This window comes from Oryx dammah, unplaced genomic scaffold (assembly GCF_014754425.2).
Source record: "Oryx dammah isolate SB20612 unplaced genomic scaffold, SCBI_Odam_1.1 HiC_scaffold_28, whole genome shotgun sequence".
Taxonomy (NCBI): Eukaryota; Metazoa; Chordata; class Mammalia; order Artiodactyla; family Bovidae; genus Oryx; species Oryx dammah.
In genome coordinates, this window is record NW_024070212.1 from 56,421,598 (window position 1) to 56,441,816 (window position 20,219).

At 37.2% G+C, this 20,219-nt stretch overlaps 1 protein-coding gene across 4 annotated transcripts in view; it reads left to right on the forward strand.

Moving 5' to 3' along the window:
- Positions 1 to 20,219, forward strand: part of ZNHIT6 (zinc finger HIT-type containing 6) — a 71,819-nt gene that overhangs the window by 6,048 nt on the left and 45,552 nt on the right. For 2 of the 4 annotated variants that reach the window (XM_040232416.1, XM_040232418.1), the window contains exons 5-6: positions 3,871 to 3,974; positions 4,498 to 4,545. In XM_040232416.1, coding sequence (XP_040088350.1) covers positions 3,871 to 3,974; positions 4,498 to 4,545 — 152 coding nt within the window. The remainder of the gene's footprint in view (positions 1 to 3,870; positions 3,975 to 4,497; positions 4,546 to 20,219) is intronic. The other 2 variants (XM_040232419.1, XM_040232417.1) reach the window with 1 other exon arrangement.

Sequence of the window (20,219 nt, forward strand, 5' to 3'; positions counted from 1 at the left end):
AAAATCTATTCCAATACCTTATCTATAGATTTTTTGAGGATTTCTCTATAAACAGTTCATCACAATTTGTTTCTAGCTTTGTGTCCTTATTCTTTTATCTCTTTTTCTTACCTTATTAGAATAGCAAGAACTTCCAATAATGTAAAATAGTAGTGATGACAATAGATATTTAAAGTCCACTCCTGAGTTTGATGATTTGCTCGAGGGGTTCACAGGATACAACATACAATGGAACTCATGGCTAAAGTTTATTACAGTGAAAGGATACGGAGCAAACTTTGCAAAAGGAAAATGTATATGGGGCCAAGCCTGTAGGAATCCAGCCACAAGCTTCCCAAATTCCTCTCCGATTGGAGTCATACAATACACAGTTAATTTCCTCCGGCAACAGGTTGTGATAACTAATGTTTAAAGTTTATTGTCTACCAGGGAAACTCATTAGAGACTCAGTGCCCAAGGTTTTTATGGGGACTGGTTGCAGAAACACCCTTAGCCTAGCATTTGCCAAGTTCCATACACGCAGAAGGAAAGCAGATAAAAACCACATTTTTGTACAATTTCAGCATAATGAAGCAGAACCTACCATTTTTCCTACCATTTTAGGAGAAATTTTTTGTCAGTTTAGGTTCCATTTACCAGTCAGTCAAATTGCCGGACACCAGCCAAGAGCAAACCTTGCCAACAGAACTTTCTAAGGATAAGTTTCAGGCCTCGTATGTTAGCTCTCTATATCTTTGTTTTATAACCCTGATCATAGAGGGAAAAGTTTTAAGATTTCACCATGTTTACTTTTCAGTTTGTAGGTATAGTTTGATACCTAGATTAAAGAAGTTCTGTTCCCAGTTTGCTAACACATGTTAACATGAATGGTGGTTATATTTTATCAAATGTTTTTTCTATATTTTATTATTTTAATATATAATATTCTAATAAGAATATGAATAATCTTTTAGCTGATTTTCTATTTTTAGCTAAACTTGCATGGTGTATTATTATCATATCATGCTTTTTATACTTTGCAGAATTCAGTTGTGTTATATATGTGAACACATTATCCTTTCATTCATTTTGCATTTCTGTTCATGAGTGAGATAACTTCTAATTTTCCTTTTTGGTATTCTTAAGTTTCTCTATTGATGTGATTCCAGTTTCATAAAATTATTTGATGATGTTCCCATTTTGTTCTTAAATACATTAACATTGGGATTACTTCTTCCTTGGAAGTTGATATAATTTTTTAATAGGTTGCAGAAGTTTATTCTTTATTATTAATGGGACTGTTCAGGTTTTCTCTGTCTCATGTCATTATTCTGTCTTAAGACTACATTTTCCTAAGAATTTGTTCATTTTACCTAGATTTTCCAATTATTGGCATAAAGTTCTTCATAACATTTTCTTTAATGTGTCTGTAGGAATTGTAGTATTATCATTTGTAATATTGCTTACTTGTGTCTTTTTTTCTAGATCAGTTGCTATTACAGATTCCTTTTCTATTTAGTTACTGTGTCCTCTTCTGCTATATCCTTTTTTATTTTTAGCTTAATTGCATTATGGTCAAAGAACATATTTTTTTCTGAGTTCATTTTTTAAAAAATATGTTAAGACTTGTGTTTATGTCCCAGCATATAGTCAAATTTTGTAACGTTCCCTGTTTTCTTGGAGCAGGGGAAGTATTCTGCAATTGCTAAATGTCTTATTCTAAACATATTCCTTTTAGGTCAGGTTTGTTAAATACGTTGTTCAAATTATAACATTGCTGATTTTTTGGTTTTTGTTTCTTTCTTTCTTCTACCAGTTACTGAGAGACATATGTTAATACTTCCCAATAGATAAAATCAGAAGGATTTGTATGTTTCTCCTTGTGGTTCAGTTAGCTTTGCTTCATATGCTTTAAGGGTACGTTATTAGATGCATACTTCAGGAAATTATTGGTGTATTTAACCTTTGGCACTATGTTGTAACCCTTTTTGTCTCTAGCTTTTTTGTATTTGTCTGTTATTAAACTATTTCACTCCTTTGGTGTATTTTGTCCCTGAATTTTACTTTAGGCCTTTCTGTATCCTTATGTTCTGTGTGTGTCTTTTCAAAGTACCATATAGTTCTAGTTTTTCTCCATTCTGACAATCTGTAACTCTTAACTGAATCTCTTTTTCTCTTTTGGTTCCTGTATACTGAGGCTTACTTTCTTCTTTATTTTTATTTATTTTTTTCATTGTGGTGGCTTCTGTTGTTGCACAGCTCAGACTCTACAGCGCATCAGCTTTAGTGGTTGCAGCATACAGCTCAGTGCCTGTGCCACTTGGGCTTAATTGCCCCTCGGCATATAGGATCTTAGTCCCTTAAACAGGGATCAAACCTGCATTGGCAGGCGGATTCTTAATCACTAGACCACCAGGGAAGACCCCCTTATTTTCTTATATTGGTTATGCTTGTTTATTTTTTATTGAGTACTCCTTTTATTTTTCGCTTTAAAAATTATTTATGAGAATTGTTTGAAGGCTAGAATAAATAAACAGGCCTTCTTTTATTCTACCAGATACCTAGAACATTGCAGATCTAGACTATCTTAAACCAGGTTGAAGGCTTAAGATTACATTAATCCCAAAGCAAGGCAAATCATTTCAAGTTTGAGCATGGACTGCCATGGCCAGGCTAGACGATTCCTAATGGATTTTTCTTTTTCCCCCTGTTCCAGTCAGACTAATAAAAAAATTCCTAGCATGCTCTGGTGACCCTTATCCTGAGGGTGTGTTATTCTGTGACTCAGTTTCATTTCATTTGAGAGGAGTTTCCACAAACATAACTGGATCTTGACTGTCTTGCTGAGGAGGCTGTAGAAAGGGGAAGCCTATATTTGCCATAATTAGCAAAAGTGACTTCAGTGCTTTTTGCTTCTCTGAGTTTTACTTTTCATTAAATATTGGCCTGTAGTTTCTTGTTTTTGTCAGCTCTTCAATGCTTTTAAGGTGATCTTTAAAAATATTACACACACACATATATATATACACACACGAATATATATAGCATTCTTAGACGTTTTCAGTAGGAGAGTTGGGTCCTTATAAATCACTGTCATTACTGAAACCAAAGTTCCATGCACTGTGAAATTGCATGTAATTTCTTAAGTCATTTTCTTACTGACCCTCCCTTCCTCTTGACTTATGACTTGATTGTCTAACTCTGTACATTGCAAAGTCTAGATGCCACTCACTTTAAAAGTTGCATTTATATTTTGCCACTTCTTGGAGTGATCTTTCTTCTTCCTTGATGATATTACTTCCTTCAGTACTCTCTGGAGTTGACTAATTCAGCTCAACCAACCTATGTGGTCAGTGGAATAATACATGTCAGAGCTAGAATTCTCATACCTCATTTTGTACATCCTACATCAGTGGCTACTTTTAAGTTAAGCCTTATACTAGGCAGTGCCATAGTTCCTTCCCTGAATGACCTACCTGCCGAGTAATAAAAGCAGGCATATATATAGCTAACTATGGTATGAAACCATCAGTAAAAAAGAAGGAAAAAAACTGTATAGGTAATCCCTGTGATTGCTGAAACCTGTATTTTTTTAAAATCCCCATGAAATTCTTCTTTTGGCTTATAAGATATATGGTTAAAAGCACAGACTGCAATTAGACAGACCTCGATTTAAATGTAGACTTTACATCTCTGAAATAGCAGAAATGAGAGTAATAATAGTACCAGCTTCATAATATTGTGAGGATTAAATGACATATTGCTGTTTAGTGTAGTTTGTGAAGCATAAGTATTCGATAAATCTTAACTTATGTTTTAAACATTGTTTTATGTGCTTTTGGAATTTAAGCTATTTGAAAATTAATTTGTCTATTTGTTTTTGTTTGTTAGATGTACTTTATGAAAAATCGTGCTCGAAAGCAAGGTATTAATTTAAAACTTCTACCCAATGGATTCACAAAAAGAAAAGAAAATTCAACATTTTTTGATAAGAAGTAAGTTTCTGACTTCTTTTTTAGTATATTAGATGTTCTAATTTGATGAGGAGCATCTTTTAAGGTTTGGTTTGCTTGGAACATTGCTCCTCAAAGTGTGGCCTGTGAGATGTTTGTCATTGATTGGTAGAGGACAAGATGACTGCAGAAACTGGACTTAAGCATTTAGGAACTTATGCTAGTTTTATGTCATGTGACTTTAACATTTTTGGTTTGCTCCCTGTGTGTTTGAGAGAGAGAAGGTAGCGTGTATATGTATGTATCTTTCTCTCTGAGACCTAAAATACCATGAAAGTATTTCAGAAACTTCAAGGACAAAACAAGAAGTCAAAGCAGAATTTCTGCGTATTTTAACCAGAGGAGCTTGACTTTTATACTCCTTTCTCCTTTGGAATTACAAATAGTAATTCATTTGAGAGTCAGTAATGGAGAAGAACGGGAACTTGGAAAACATTTACTCTATAGAAAATCTGAATAGAGATAATACATTAGAGATTAGTTTCTTGCTCTCTGAAATTGCTAGGTCAAAAAGGCCCCATTCGTACAGAGGAGAACAGGATCCCAAAGTACTGTAAGTAGTCCATTAAATTGTTAGATAATACCTTTACAAAATCAAGATTCTGGTTTTAGAGTCAAAAAGCCTGAGTGAGTCCCTCCCTCTTTAGCCTGTTAGTAACTGCAAGGCCTTGAGCAAATTACTTCCTTTCTCTGGGCTCTATCTGTATAATGGTGGGGGTTGAACTAGGTAATGCTACTGTTCCCTTAAAATTTTACTACGTAAATTAAAAAAACGGAACCATCAGAATTATCATTATTCTAAAAATCGTCCACCTTTTCAACAGATGTTGTATTTTTAGAGAATGGTGTTATCCAGTTATATATTTCAAAACAGATAGTTATAAAGATGGTTTTCTCTTTTTTTGGTTGGTTTCCAAGATTATAGTAATATTTTGCATTTGTCAGACTTCCCTGGTCGCTCAGACTGTAGTCTACCTGCAGTGCGGGAGACCGTGTTTGATCCCTGGGTTGGGAAGATCCCCTGGAGAAGGAAATAGCAACCCACTCCAGTATTCTGGCAAGCTATAGTCCATGGGGTCGCAAAGAGTCAGACACAACTGAGTGACTTCACATCACTTTGCATTTATCAAATATGAGATAATTCTTTTGTGTGTTTTGAAACTGACACAGAAATTGACATGATTTCTTTGAAATTTAAAGTAACTGGTTTGTGCCTTCTGAAATATAAAATATATTCCTGTTTTATGAAAGAAAACATTCAAAGCCTCAAATGTAAAACTTTGAGGTCTTTAGGTACATAAATGTTTGTGGGAAGTTTTTTCCAAGACTACTATATTCAGTGTATTTTCTGGGTTTAGATTACAAATTTATGCTGTTATTTTGGAATTCCTCATCTGTGAAGTAGCAAATCAGACTCTTCTTGCGTTATGCCTTTTACTCATGAATTTACAATGATTTGGGCTTGATGTTTTTATATTTTTAGTGTCTTGCCATGAAGAGATTAGCAACACAGAACACAATAGACTTTAGTTAGTTTTTCAGCTGTTTTCACCTCTGTAAAATGGAGCTAATAATAGCTACTGTGTAGTCCTGACCATAGTATGTTAATTTTCCTAGACACTAACCTGAGGGTAGGAGGAAATCAGCATATAGTAGCAATTGTAAAAGTAATAAAGAACATAAAGAGTTTAAAGGAAAAATAGTAACTGTAATTCCACTATGTAGAGACAACCAATGATAATATTTCATGTTTCTTTCTCATCATGTTTGCTTCTTTTTTCCAATTAATAAAATATAATATTAAATCCTTACATAAAAGTATAAAAATTTGCTTGACTCTCCTCAAGTTAAACATTACTTTATAAATAAAGGTACACTTTTTTTTCTACAGCTAGCTTTTTCCTATTTAGCAGCATATTATGAACTTCATGCTTGTTAATGCAAGTCTGCCTCGTTTTAAGTAGTATATTTCAACTGTGACTACTGTATCCTAATTTATTTATTACCAGATTCACGAACAGTTGCTTAATTTCTGGTTTTTAATTATTACAAATAATGCTATTGTAAACATCCTTGAACAAGTTGTTTTGCATGCTTATGTGACTTTTCTGTAGATCAATTCCTGATAAGTGGCATTGCTGGGTCACAGATTACATGCATTTAAACTGTTGAGAGAAACTCCAAATTGTCCTCTCAAAAAAAGTACCACTTTGTAGCTTTTACAAAAATGTATGAGTACCTATTTTATTTATACTGTGCTTTAACTGAATATTATTAAACTTCTTTGCCTATCTGATTAGAGGTTGAATTCTTCAACCTCTTTTTATTCAGATATGCATGTTTTTATCTCATCTTGATCAGTTGCATGTATTTTAAATGTTTTTACCAGTCTTTCCATGCTTAATTTTGCCTTCTAGTCATTTTTGATGCATTTTAAAGAATTGCTAAAAAGAAGAAAGGTTCTATAAAACATAAAGATATTAAAGTGGAGTGGTTAAGAATACAAACTGGAGCTAGGCTGCCTGGGTTCAAATTTCTGACCTTCCTCTTCTAGCCATGTGATACTAAGCTAAGCCACCTAACTTCCTTGTGCTTCAGTTCCTCATCTATAAAGTAGGGCTAGTAATAATAAACTAGGGATAAGCCAGTTTTCATTTCCATTTACAGTAACTTAGAAATCCTATTTAAACATTTCAGTAGCACTGAATTGTCTCTTTTTTAATATTTGTTGCTATTTTGGAAGGTGGAAATTGTTTTAATTTGCTTTTACTTAATTGCTACATAGATATGGAGTATTTGCCCATGTGTCTCAAAGCAATATTTTAAAATTCAAATGTGAAGTTTGACTTAATCTAATCTGTGGTAGTAAGATGATCTTAGAACTGTTTTGGTAAAATAAATAATTCAGATCTGTGGGACAGAATTTTTCCATTTGTTCTTTGTTAAATTGCCCATTATTATTTCTAAATGGAAAATAATCATGCCACAAACTGAATTTAAAATGTCTGTATGTGGATATTCCCTGAATAATAAGGCATGAAGGTGAGTTCCCATTTTGTTGATAGCCATACTTAGTCAATAGTCTGCTCAGTTGGTTAATAGCTTGGAAGTCTTTTGAGTGTGTCCTTATACTTTGTTCATTTTTCAGCATTTTCATCAGTGATTTAGGTCATGATTTCCTATCGTGGTGCTGCTAACATATTGAACCACAGAGCTCCTGTTGTGAGTGTGCCTTTTAGGATGTTTAGCAGCATCCCTGGCCTCTACCCACTGGATATTGGTAACAAACACACAAAGGAATTCTTTGTGATGCCTGTGGTTTTGCAGACATTTGTATGAAAATGATAAAACTTTTGATGATCATAATGTTATTTGCTGGAAGGAAGAAGGGGATACTACCTCTTATCAAAGAATTATTTTTACCTCCCATATCTCCGATATTCTGTTTTTAAGAGAATTGTTTATAATGCTTTTTTAAACTTTAAGAAGTGGTTAAAGTTTTGACTGAGATAAACATGAATTTGAATATTGTTTCTACACTTGATATGTTAGGTGTCCTTGGGCAAAAGTGAATTTGCTAGATTGCTGATAGAAATAAATGAAATAATATTAAAATAATACCCAGCATTTAGTAGATAATGTACAGCAATAAAAGATCTGCATTTTCATACTGGAAATCTTTGGGAATACATTTACTATATTAGATTTATTCCTAGTAGGTCTAGGGCAGCATTATAATCAAACAATACTATTTCTCCAGTGAAACCTCCAAATGTTTAAGTTAAAATGGGAAAATAATGAGTATAAATGAGCTCAGTCAGTTTTTTGCTGCTGGAAGAGTTATGAAAATCTTTCAGCTTCAGAGATTCAGGGCTTGGAATTGTTCCCATGTGATTTTGGTCCTGTACTAAGATTATTGTAATTGCTCCCTGGGCATTAAATTGGTCTTTTGCTTATTTAAGCAGCTTGAACTACAATATATGCAAAAACTCAAATTGAAGTTATTTCAAATTGAATGTTCCAGTGGTAACTTTTGAGCAATCTGAGTGAAGAATTCTTTGTGGTATTTTTGTAACTTTTCTGTAAAGTTTGAAATTATTTGAAAATAAGAGGGTTTTAAAAAAAAAATTAAATACTTACACCCCCCCCGCCCCCACCTCCATGAAGTGTGACTAATGTACATTGTACCTGAATTACCTCTGTAGGACTAATAGCAAATTATATAGTAGCTGTTAAGTCACTTCAGTCGTGTCTGCTCTGTGCAACCCCATAGACGGCAGCCCACCAGGCTCCCCCGTCTCTGGGATTCTCCAGGCAAGAACACTGGAGTGGGTTGCTATTTCCTTCTCCAATGCATGAAAGGGAAAAGTGAAAGGGAAGTCACTCAGTCATATCCGACTCTTAGCAACCCCATGGACTGCAGCCTACAAGGCTTCTTCGTTCATAGGATTTTCCAGGCAAGAGTACTGGAGTGGGGTGCCATTACCTTCTCCGATTATATAGTAGCAAGTGCATTAATACCTTAGGATCATAGGTTCATTTTAAGCCAGGCATTCTTTATGGTAGAAGTTTTTGACCAGTATGACTTCAAATCTCCAAAATCATATGAAAATTATGTGATATATAAATTTTTCTAAGACTAGGAACCATAATTTTCATTTTATAGTCGAAGTATGATGTAACACTAACCAGCCTGTGATGTCAAAAGTATATTTAATAGCTGCAAATTTTAAAGGACTGGTGAATTTGCTGGAATGTCATAATGGATAACTTTAATGAACAAAGAAAAGTTAAGAGATGCTTATGTTAAGAATAACTTGAGCCAATACAAAATAGACATTCTCTGTTAGAAATAGAGGAGCTTGGTAAGAAAATGGTATAAGGCTCCCCTATTTATTTTAGTCATTGTTATTCAGCCACTATGTCATGTCCAACTATTTGCAATGCCATGGACTGCAGCACACAGGTTTCGCTGTCCTTCAGTATCTTTGCTCAGACTCATGTCCATTGAGTCAGTGCTGCCATCTAACCATCTCATCCTCTGTCGCCCTGTTCTCCTGCCTTCACTCTTTCCCAGCATCTGGGTCTTTTCCAGTGAATTGGCTCTTTGCATCAGTTGGCCAACATTTAGAGTGGACCCCAAACTACTTCTTTTAAATAGTGACTCTTTCAGAGGTAAATGCTCTGCCTCAGCTCTTTGTATGGCATATAACTTTATATTTATTCTCACCCAGGGCTAATCAGAAACTGTTGAAAGAATAGGAAAGATCTGTATGAAGAAAACTTAAATTCTACTGAATGGCTTTAAAAAGTCAAGCAAATGGGGGAAGAGGACCTTGTTATTAGCTGACTCAATATTATAGAAATAACATTTATTTCTTAAATGAATGATCTTTAAATCTGATATGGTCCTAATGAAATCACTAATGAAATTCTGTTCGTTTTTTATTTTGGAAATTTTTGGGGGCAGGGAGAAGGAAAGGATCCATAAAATGATTTTAATTTATTCTGAAAAATAAACATGGGAGAAGCACCAGGAAAAACCGGGGGGGGGGGCGGGGGAGGAATAAGGCTGGACTCATTAAAATATATGAAATTATAGTAAAGTTTTATGGTATTGAGGTAGAAATCTACAGTGAGATTATAGAAAATAGACATGAGGCTATTTGGCATTCTAGTATATGATCAGATAGAGATAGCATTTCAAATTAGTATAGATAATGACTTATTCAATAAATGCAGTTGAGACAGCCTGCCATTTGACAGTTTTTTTTTTTTACTAGAATGTCCAGTCAGTTCAATTTCTCAGTCGTGTCCAACTCTTTGTGACCCCAGGGACCACAGCACGCCAACCTTCCCTGTTCCATCACCAACTCCCGGAGCATACTCAAACTCATGTACATTGCATCGGTGATGACGTCCAACCATCTCATTCCCTGTCATCCCCTTCTCTTCCCACCTCCAATCTTTCCCAGCATCAGGATCTTTTCAGATAAGTCGGTTCTTTGCATCAGATGGCCAGCGTATTAAGAGTTTCCGCTTCAACATCAATCCTTCCAATGAATATTCAGGACTGATTTCCTTTAGGATGGACTGGTTGGATCTCCATGCAGTCCAAGGAACTCTGAACAGTCTTCTCCAACACCACCCTTCAAAAGCATCAATTCTTTGGCACTCATCTTTCATGGCTGCAGTCACCATCTGCAGTGATTTTGGAGCCCAAAAAACCAGTCTCACTGTTTCCATTGTTTCCCTATCTATTTGCTATGAAGTGATAGGACCGGATGCCGTGATCTTAGTTTTCTGAATGAATTTTAACCAACTTTTTCACTCTCCTCTTTCACTTTCATCAAGAGGCTCTTTAGTTCTTCTTCGCTTTCTACCGTAAGGGTGGTATCATCTGTGTATCTGAGGTTACTGATATTTCTCCCAGCAATCTTGATTCCAACTTGTGCTTCATCTAGCCTGGCATTTTGCATGATAAGCAGAGTGACAATATACAGCCTTGACGTACTCCTTTCCCAATTTGGAACCAGTCTGTTCCATGTCCATTTCTAACTATTGCTTCTTGACATGGATACAGATTTCTCAAGAGGCAGGTCAGGTGATCTGGTATTCCCATCTGTATAAGAATTTCCCACAGTTTCTTGTGATCAGTCAAAGCCTTTGGCATAGTCAAAAGCAGAAGTAGATGTTTTTCTGGAACTCTCTTCCTTTTTTGATGGTCCAGCAGATGTTGGCAATTTGATCTTTGGTTCCTCTGCCTTTTCTAAATCCAGCTTAAAAATCTGGAAGTTCATGGTTCATGTACTGTTGAAACCTGACATGGAGAATTTTGAGCATTACTTTGCCAACGTGAGAGATGAGTGCCATTGTGTAGTACTTTGAGCATTCTTTGCCATTGCCTTTCTTTGGGATTGGAATGAAAACTGACCTTTTCCAGTCCTGTGGCTACTGCTGAGTTTTCCAAATTTGCTGGCATATTGAGTGCAGCACTTTCCCACCATCATCTTTAATATTTGAAATAGCTCAACTGGAATGCCAACACCTCCACTCAGTTCAGTTCAGTTCAGTTCAGTTGCTCAGTTGTGTCTGACTCTTTGCAACCCCATGAACTGCAGCACACCAGGCCTCCCTCTCCATCACCAACTGCTGGAGTCTACCCAAACCCATGTCCATTGAGTTGGTGATGCCATCCACCATCTCATCCTCAATTGTCCCCTTCTCCTCCTGCCCTCAATCTTTCCCAGCATCAGGGTCTTTTCAGTGAGTCAGCTCTTCGCATCAGGTGGCCAATGTATTGGAGTTTCAGCTTCAGCATCAGTCCTTCCAATGAACATTCAGGACTGATCTCCTTTAGGATGGACTTGTTGGATCTCCTTGCAGTCCAAGGGGCTCTCAAGAGTCTTCTCCAACACCACAGTTCAAACGCATCAATTCTTCAGCACTCAGCTTTCTTCACAGTCCAACTCTCACATCCATACATGACCACAGGAAAAACCATAGCCTTGACTAGACGGACCTTTTTCGGCAAAGTAATGTCTCTACTTTTTAATATGCTGTCTAGATTGATCATAACTTTCCTTCCAAAGAGTAAGCGTCTTTTAATTTCATGGCTGCAATCACCATTTGCAGTGATTTTGGAGCCCAAAAAAATGAAGTCAGCCACTGTTTCCACTGTTTCCCCATCTATTTCCCGTGAAGTGATGGGACTGGATGCCATGATCTTAAGTTTTCTGAATGTTGAGCTTTAAGCCAACTTTTTCACTCTCCTCTTTCACCTTCATCAAGAGGCTCTTTAGTTTGTCTTTGCTTTCTGCCATAAGGGTTGTGTCATGTGTATATCTGAGGTTATTGATATTTCTCAGTGTCACTAGAGGCAAGCTTCATCAAGATCACTGTAGCTCACATCCTTTCTTAAGGATTGTTTCCTGACATTGTCAAGTCTTGGAGTGAGCAGAGAGTATGTAGTTTGAAACCAAGCTTTAACCTCTTCTGTTTTTTTTTTTTTTTAACCCCATTTATGAAAAGTAGGCTCTGCTTTGAGAGATGTTTTAGGGATTCCGCTTATTTGTTGAAATTCTACTCTTTCATTCATTTCTTTAGCATATTTAAAATTTTCTCTAAATTTATGGTTCATTTTTTCTTATTTTATATAAACATTTGTGTTTTCTTTTTTTTTTTTTTTTGTATTTGTATTTATTTATTTGTTCGGTTGTGCTGGATCTTCAGTGCTGTATATGGGCTTTCTCTGCTTGCAGCGAGTGGGGACTACTTTTAGTTGCAGTGCATGGACTTATAGCTGTGGCTTCTTTTGTTGTGGAGCATAAGCTCTAGAGCATGCAAACTTCAGTAGTTGTAGCACATGGACAGTTGCTTTGCAGGATGTGGGATCTTCCCAGATCAGAGATTGAAACCATGTCCCCTGCATTCACAAGCAGATTCTATCCATACCACCAGGGAAGTCCATGGTTCATATTTTTCTGATTCTTTGCACAGCGTACCATTTTTTCTTATTATATCCTTGACATTGTGCTTGAAAGTACTCTAGAGATTGAGTTAAGTATTGCTTTCTCCCAAAAAAGTCATGCCCTTTGTTTTTTAAGACGTCCACCTGAGTCAGGAATGGGTTGTAGTTTGGGGTAATTAGAATTCACATGTAGTTTCAAATATCTTGAGAATCAGATCTATTCTGTGTGTATTACAGGAGTTTCCCTCTAAAAAGGATTTTGGGGTCTAAGCATCATGAGACTTTCTGCTGTTAAGTGCAGCCACCAGCCTCTTGTTCTGTTGCAGTCTGCACAGAAGTCCCATGGAACAGAATTGGTAGAGGAATGGAAGAATTACCTCTGTATTTGGGACTCATACAGATTACAGTCTATCACACCAGCATGTGTGGTTCTTAAAGGCACTACTAGCTTCTTACTGCAGCAGAATCCCTCTGCCTGACATAGACCCTATCCTGTGCCAATGCTCCTACGAATAATTTTCCCTCTGAAATTTAATTCCTTTAGTCATTTTTGGATCGATAACTCTCTGAATTCTAACATATATATTGGTCTGCCTGTCTGTCTGGCTGTCTGTCTCTCTCTTTGTTGCATATCTAAACATATTATTTGTGTTCAAAGAAGGAAGAGAGGTGAATTTGGATTCAGGGAAGAGTTAGGAAGATATGACTGAAGAGGGCAAAGATTAAGATTGCAGAGTAGAATGATTGTGTATCTCACCTCCCCCCGCCCCCACAAACATATCAAAAATAAATCTGCATTAACAGTTATCACAAAGTACCAGATGAAAGCTGGTACAACAAAAAGCTTCAAGGAAGATCCCCAGTGTAACCAGGTAATACGAAGAGAAAAAAAAAGAATCAGGATGGACCTGCTCCCCTGGAAGGGAGCTTTGAAAGAGGAAAGGTTCCTTCATTCTGGGAACCCCTTTCACTGCCTGGAAGGTCCCTGGCCAGACAGGGAGTTGGAGTGGCCTGAACTTTGCTTGAGATAAGTGTACAGGTGCTGGCTTGCTGACAAATGGTAGAGAGAGACCAGAACTGATGGCTGCTATGACACTATGAAGCTATGAAGCTTGCCAACCTGTAAATAATAGGGATTTCAGAAGGGGAAGAAAGAGGAAAGGGAATCAAAAAGATATTTGAAGAAATTATGGCTGAAAATTTTTCAAACCTAAAGAAAGAAACATATCCAGGTATAGGAAGCACAGAGGATCCCAAATAAGATGAACCCAAACACATCACTACATATAATTAAAATAGCAGAACTTAAAGATAGCAAGATAATTCTAAAGGCAAAAAGAGAAGAGTCAGTTATAAGTGAACTGCTGTAGGGATATTAGCTGATTGTTCTGCAGAAAATTTGCAGGCCAGAAGGGAATGATATGCTCAATGTCCTGAAAGGGAAAAACCTGCAACCTAGGAATCTATATCCATCAATATTTTTATTTAGAATAGAGAAGAAGAAATAGAGGAAGAAACTAAGAATTTCTCAAACAAGCAGAAACTTAAAAATACAGTAAAACCATTCAAGTCCATTCAGGTATGAAGAGACTAGAGTGATAAGAAAACAAAAAAAAAGATATGGGATAATTTGAGCAAGAATCAACAGAAATGATGAAAGAAGCTATGATATTGTTAGACTTTCATATAAAAAACATTAGAAAATTGTGTTTACATAGTAAAGAGTTTGTTTATGTGCCATATAAGCCCCTGTAAGATTCCAATGGGACTAACTTCACTCAAAAGCACTTCACAATTTTTACATTTAGTAAAGAGTTTAACAAACTGTTCAGTTTTATATCCATATTTGATTACTCTTGTCAGATATGCAGAAAATACTGAAAATATTTTTAAAAGAAGTAACTAGGCCTAGAACCTAGCAGTTGCCTGTTAATTACTGTTAACTGGCAAGATTTATGTAACTTTATTAGTCTTAAGGTTAATGAACTTTGATTTAGAACTAGATGACTTGGCAAACTTCCTATAAAAATATAACAATATTTGGACTGTTAAGTGTAAATAAAGGTCTGAATGAGTGTAAATTTACTATATTTAATTACAGTAAACAACCTCTCACTCAACCATTTTTTAAGTTTGAAGATATGTCGTTCAGTAGCTCAGTTGTGTCTGACTATGCAACCCCATGGACTGCAGAACACCAGGCCTCCCTGACCATCACCAACTCCCGGAGATTACCCAAACTCATGTCCATTGAGTCGGTGATGCCATCCAACCATATCATCCTCTGTCATCCCCTTCTTCTGCCTTCATCTTTCCCAGCATCAGGGCCTTTCCACATGAGTCAGCTCTTTGCATCAGCTGGCCAAAGTATTGGAGCTTCAGCTTCAACATCAGTCCTTCCAATGAACACCCAGGCCTGATCTCTTTGAGGATGGACTGGTTGGATCTCCTTGCAGTCCAAGAGACTCTCAAGAGTCTTCTCCAACACCACAGTTCAAAAGCATCAATTCTTCGGTGCTCAGCATTTTTTATAGTCCAACTCTCACATCCATACATGACTACTGGAAAAAACCATAGCCTTGACTAGATGGATCTGTGTTGGCAAAGTGATGTCTCTGCTTTTTAATATGCTGTCTAGGTTGGTCATAATTTTCCTTACAAGGAGTAAGTGTCTTTTAATTTCATGGCTGCAGTCACCATCTGCAGTGATCTTGGAGCCCAAAAAAATACAATCTGCAACTGTTTCCACTGTTTTGCCATTTATTTCCCATGAAATGTTGGGACCAGATGCCATGATCTTAGTTTTCTGAACTTTGAGCTTTAAGCCGACTTTTTCACTCTCCTGTTTCACTTTCATCAAGAGGCTCTTTAGTTCTTCTTCATTTTCTGCCATAGGGGGGTGTCATCTGCATATCTGAGATTATTGATATTTTTCCCAGCAGTCTTGACTCCAGCTTATGCTTCATCCAGCCTAGCATTTCTCATGATGTACTCTGCATATAAGTTAAAAAAGCAGGGTGACAATGAACAGCCCTGACGTACTCCTTTTCCTATTTGGAACCAGTCTGTTGTTCCATGTCCAGTTCTAACTGTTGCTTCCTGACCTGCATACAGATTTCTCAAGAGGCAGGTCAGGTGGTCTGGTATTCCCATCTCTTTCAGAATTTTCCACAGTTTAATGTGATCCATACAGTCAAACGCTTTGGTATAGTCAATAAAACAGAAATACATGTTTTTCTGGAACTCTCTTGCTTTTTCCATGATCCAGCAGATGTTGGCAATTTGATCTCTGGTTCCTCTGCCTTTAAAACCAGCTTGAACATCTGGAAGTTCACGGTGCATATATTACTGAAGCCTGGCTTTGAGAATTTTGAGCATTACTTTACTGGCATGCGAGATGAGTCCAATTGTGCGGTAGTTTAAGCATTCTTCGGCATTGCCTTTCTTTGGGACTGGAATGCAAACTGACCTTTTCCAGTCCTGTGGCCACTGCTGAGTTGTCCAAATTTGCTGGCATATTGAGTGCAGCACTTTCACAACATCATCTTTCAGGATTTGAAATAGGTCAACTGGAATGCCATCACCTCCACTAGCTTTGTTCCCGGTGATGCTTCCTAAGGCCCACTTGACTTCACATTCCAGGATGTCTGGCTCTTGGTGAGTGATCACACCATCATGATTATCTGGGTCATGAAGATCTTTTTTGTACAGTTCTCTGTATTCTTGCCACCTCTTCTTAATATCTTCTGCTTCTCTTAGGTCCATACCATTTCTGTCCTTTGTTGAGCCCATCTTTGCATGAAATGTTCCCTTGGTATCTCTAATTTTCTTGAAGAGATCGCTAGTCTTTCCCATTCTGTTGTTTTCCTCTATTTCTTTGCATTGATCACTGAGGAAGGCTTTCTTATCTCTTCTTGCTATTCTTTGGAACTCTGCATTCAGATGCTCATATCTTTCCTTTTCTCCTTTGCTTTTCGCCTCTCTTCTTTTCACAGCTATTTGTAAGGCCTCCCCAGACAGCCATTTTGCTTTTTTGCATTTCTTTTCCATGGGGATGGTCTTGATCCCTGTCTCCTGTACAATGTCATGAACCTCCATCCATAGTTCATCAGGCACTCTGTCTATCAGATTTAGTCCCTTAAATCTAATTCCCCTTTCCACTGTATAATCATAAGGGATTTGATTTAGGTCATACCTGAATGGTCTAGTGATTTTCCCCACTTTCTTCAATTTAAGTCTGAATTTGGCAATAAGGAGTTCATGATCTGAGCCACAGTCAGCTCCCGGTCTTGTGTTTGCTCACTTTATAGAGCTTCTCCTTCTTTGCCTGCAAAGAATATAATCAATCTAATTTTGGTGTTGACCATCTGGTGATGTCCATGTTAGAGTCTTCTTTTGTGCTGCTGGAAGAGGGTGTTTGCTATGACCAGTTTGGTCTCTTGGCAAAACTCTGTTAGCCTTTGCCTTGCTTCACTCCAAGGCCAAATTTGCCTGTTACTCCAGGTGTTTCTTGACTTCCTACGTTTGCCTTCTATTCCCCTGTAATGAAAAGGACATCTTTTTGGGGTGTTCTAGAAGGTTATAGGTCTTCATAGAACCATTCAACATGAGCTTATTCAGCATTACTGATTGTGGCATATACTTGGATTACTGATACTGAATGGTTTGCCTTGGAAACGAACAGAGATCATTCTGTCATTTTTGAGATTTCATCCAAGTACTGCATTTTGGACTCTTTCGTTGACTATGATAGCTACTCCATTTCTTCTAAGGGATTCTTGCCCACAGTAGTAGATATAATGGTCATCTGAGTTAAATTCACCCATTCCAGTCCATTTTAGTTTGCTGATTCCTAAAATGTCGATGTTCACTCTTGTTATCTCCTGTTTGACCACTTCCAATTTGCCTTGATTCATAGACCTAACATTCCGGTTCGTATGCAATATTGCTCTTACAGTGTCAGACCTTACTTCTATAACTAGTCACATCCACAACTGGGTGTTGTTTTTGCTCTGGCTCCGTCTCTTCATTCTCTCAGGAGTTATTTCTCCACTTGTCTCCAGTAGCATATTGCGCACCTACCGACTTGGGGAGTTCATCTTTCGGAGTTCTTTTTGCCTCTTCATAGTGTTCATGGTTTCTCAAGGCAAGAGTATTGAAGTGGTTTGCCATTCCCTTCTCCAATAGATATATAGAGAGGAGAACAAATTTTATATAATAGTTTGTTGGTATGATTTATAACTTTTAAATATTTAAATATGTGGTATTTGTTCCATATTGTATCATTTGTACATAGATGTGAGGGATGTGCCCCGTGGCTTTGTTTCCCTCTGTGTTTTCTCCACTTTCTGCTATAGTCCTTTATGGTTGCCTCCTGTACCCTACTGTGCCCAGCTCTTTTTGTATACTGGCATCTTTGCCCTTGTTGTTTCTTCTTCCTGGAATGCCTTTTCTCTTTCATTGTCTGGTAAAATCTCTCACATGCTTCAAATCTCAATTCAAATGTTTCATTTCTGGGGAGCTAACCTGATCAGGTGACCTTTCCCTCTTCTGTGATCCTACAGATACTTTTAATTATATAGATTATATCACCTACAGTAGTGAACTTTTGAAAACAAGTTCTGATGGTATTAATCCTAGTTACCTTATGATAAAGTCCAAAATCCTTAGTGAGACTTGCAAGGCCCCCACCTCATTAAAACCCACATACTTAATTCCTCAGCTGGATTTCCTATTCTGATCAGACTAGTCGACCTGAGGCTCTCTTGCCTGACTCTTTGCACATGTTGTTCTCTTTGCCTTGAACATTAGTTTTTACCCTCTTGGTGAATCTCTAATCACAGCTTAAGTTTTAGCTGAAATTTTACTCTCAGACTTTCCATGACCCTTAGATTAGGTTAGTTCTCCCTGATTTAAGTACCCAAAGCACTCTATGCACTAAAATAGTGTATCTGATACTCTTTTCCATTATACTTCTTGAGTATGTTTGCCTTGGTCACATCTATTTCTTTTAGTCAAGCATATGTCAAGTGCCTCAAAGACATTTGCTAAATAGTTTTGTTTTTGTTTTTGGTAGAATGAATGGAAAAATAAATACAAACCTTCATTTTAAGAGAAACCTTCTCACTCACCTCACTCTTTCTGTGCCTGTATAATGCCATACATGGAGTGGGCACTCGGTGATATTATATTTCATTTTCATAAACATGTTTTCTTTATTTATGACTTATTTGCAATGGAATACTCAGAATTTTTCAGGTAAAGTTGTTCCAGTTTTATCCTTTTAAATACTTGAATATTTTCTGTAAATACTTCATTGGATATTTAGAAATTTTTTCAGATGTCCTGGTCAGCTGTCCTCAAACACATTTGCTATTTCCTCCCACTCTTCCTGTCCTAGAAGTTTGGAGACTTCTTCCCATCTAGGGTTCTATCTAGCTCTTTATTTCCCCAGGGTGATCTCATTCAGTCTTATCAGCTGATGACTCTCAGACTTGATGTGTCTGTACTGGAAATTCGAGATGGATGTGACTTAGTATCTTCTTGACATCTTTATTGGGATGAGTAATGATGGACAGGGAGGCCTGGCGTGCTGCGATTCACGGGGTCGCAAAGAGTCGGACACGACTGAGCGACTGAACTGAACTGAACTGAATTAGTATCTCAAACCTGACATATCCTAAATACAGTTTAAGTATTTTTTATTTCTTGACAATAACAAATTCTTATCCTCTTATAAAGAAGTAGAATGATCTTTGATCACTGTAAGTTACTTTTGCTGTAAAAAGTAACAGCAAAACAAATGTTATTCCCCTCCCGATGAATCAGTGACAGCATCCTACTAAGGCTTACACCTCTAAGAGCCAGCCAAGCAGCAACAGCTTAACTTCAATGACCATACTCTGGGTTGTAGTCAATTGATCCCTAAATGTTTCCATTTGTGATATTCCGCCATTTCCTGAACTTCCTCCTGGAAATCCCAAATACTAACGGTTTGTTGTTTTTAGAGGCTTCACCTGGAAACAAATTTCCTTTTTGTTGAATACAGAAAAGAGTCTACTTTTGCTTTCAGTTACTCAATGGAGGCCTCTTCATTTTATTCCCTTCAATCATGATGCTTCCCCAGTTTTCTTCATACCATTATGGCATCATCACCTTCCACATGTAGCACATCCTATGTATCAGTAACTTTTGACAACTGTACCTTCAAAATTTGTTCTGAATCTGTCCTGTAGAGCATAATGGCTAAGTGTGTGAATTGAAGCCACACTACCAGCTTTTCTGTTAATACTAAATACAGAAGTCAAGAACTGTACAAAAAAGATCTTCACGACCCAGGTAATCACGATGGTGTGATCACTCACCTAGAGCCAGACATCCTGGAATGTGAAGTCAGGTAGACCCTAGAAAGCATCACTACGAACAAAGCTAATGGAGGTGACGGCATTCCAGTTGACCTATTTCAAATCCTGAAAGATGATGCTGTGAAAGTGCTGTACTCAATATGCCATCAAATTTGGAAAACTCAGCAGTGACCACAGGACTGGAAAAGTTCAGTTTTCATTCCAATCCCAAGGAAAGGCAATGCCAAAGAATGCTCAGACTACCACACAATTGCACTCATCTCACACGCTAGTAAAGTAATGCTCAAAATTCTCCAAGCCAGGCTTCAGCAATACGAGAACTGTGAACTTCTAGATGTTCTAGCTGGTTTTAGAAAAGGCAGAGGAACCAGAAATCAAATTGCCAACATCTGC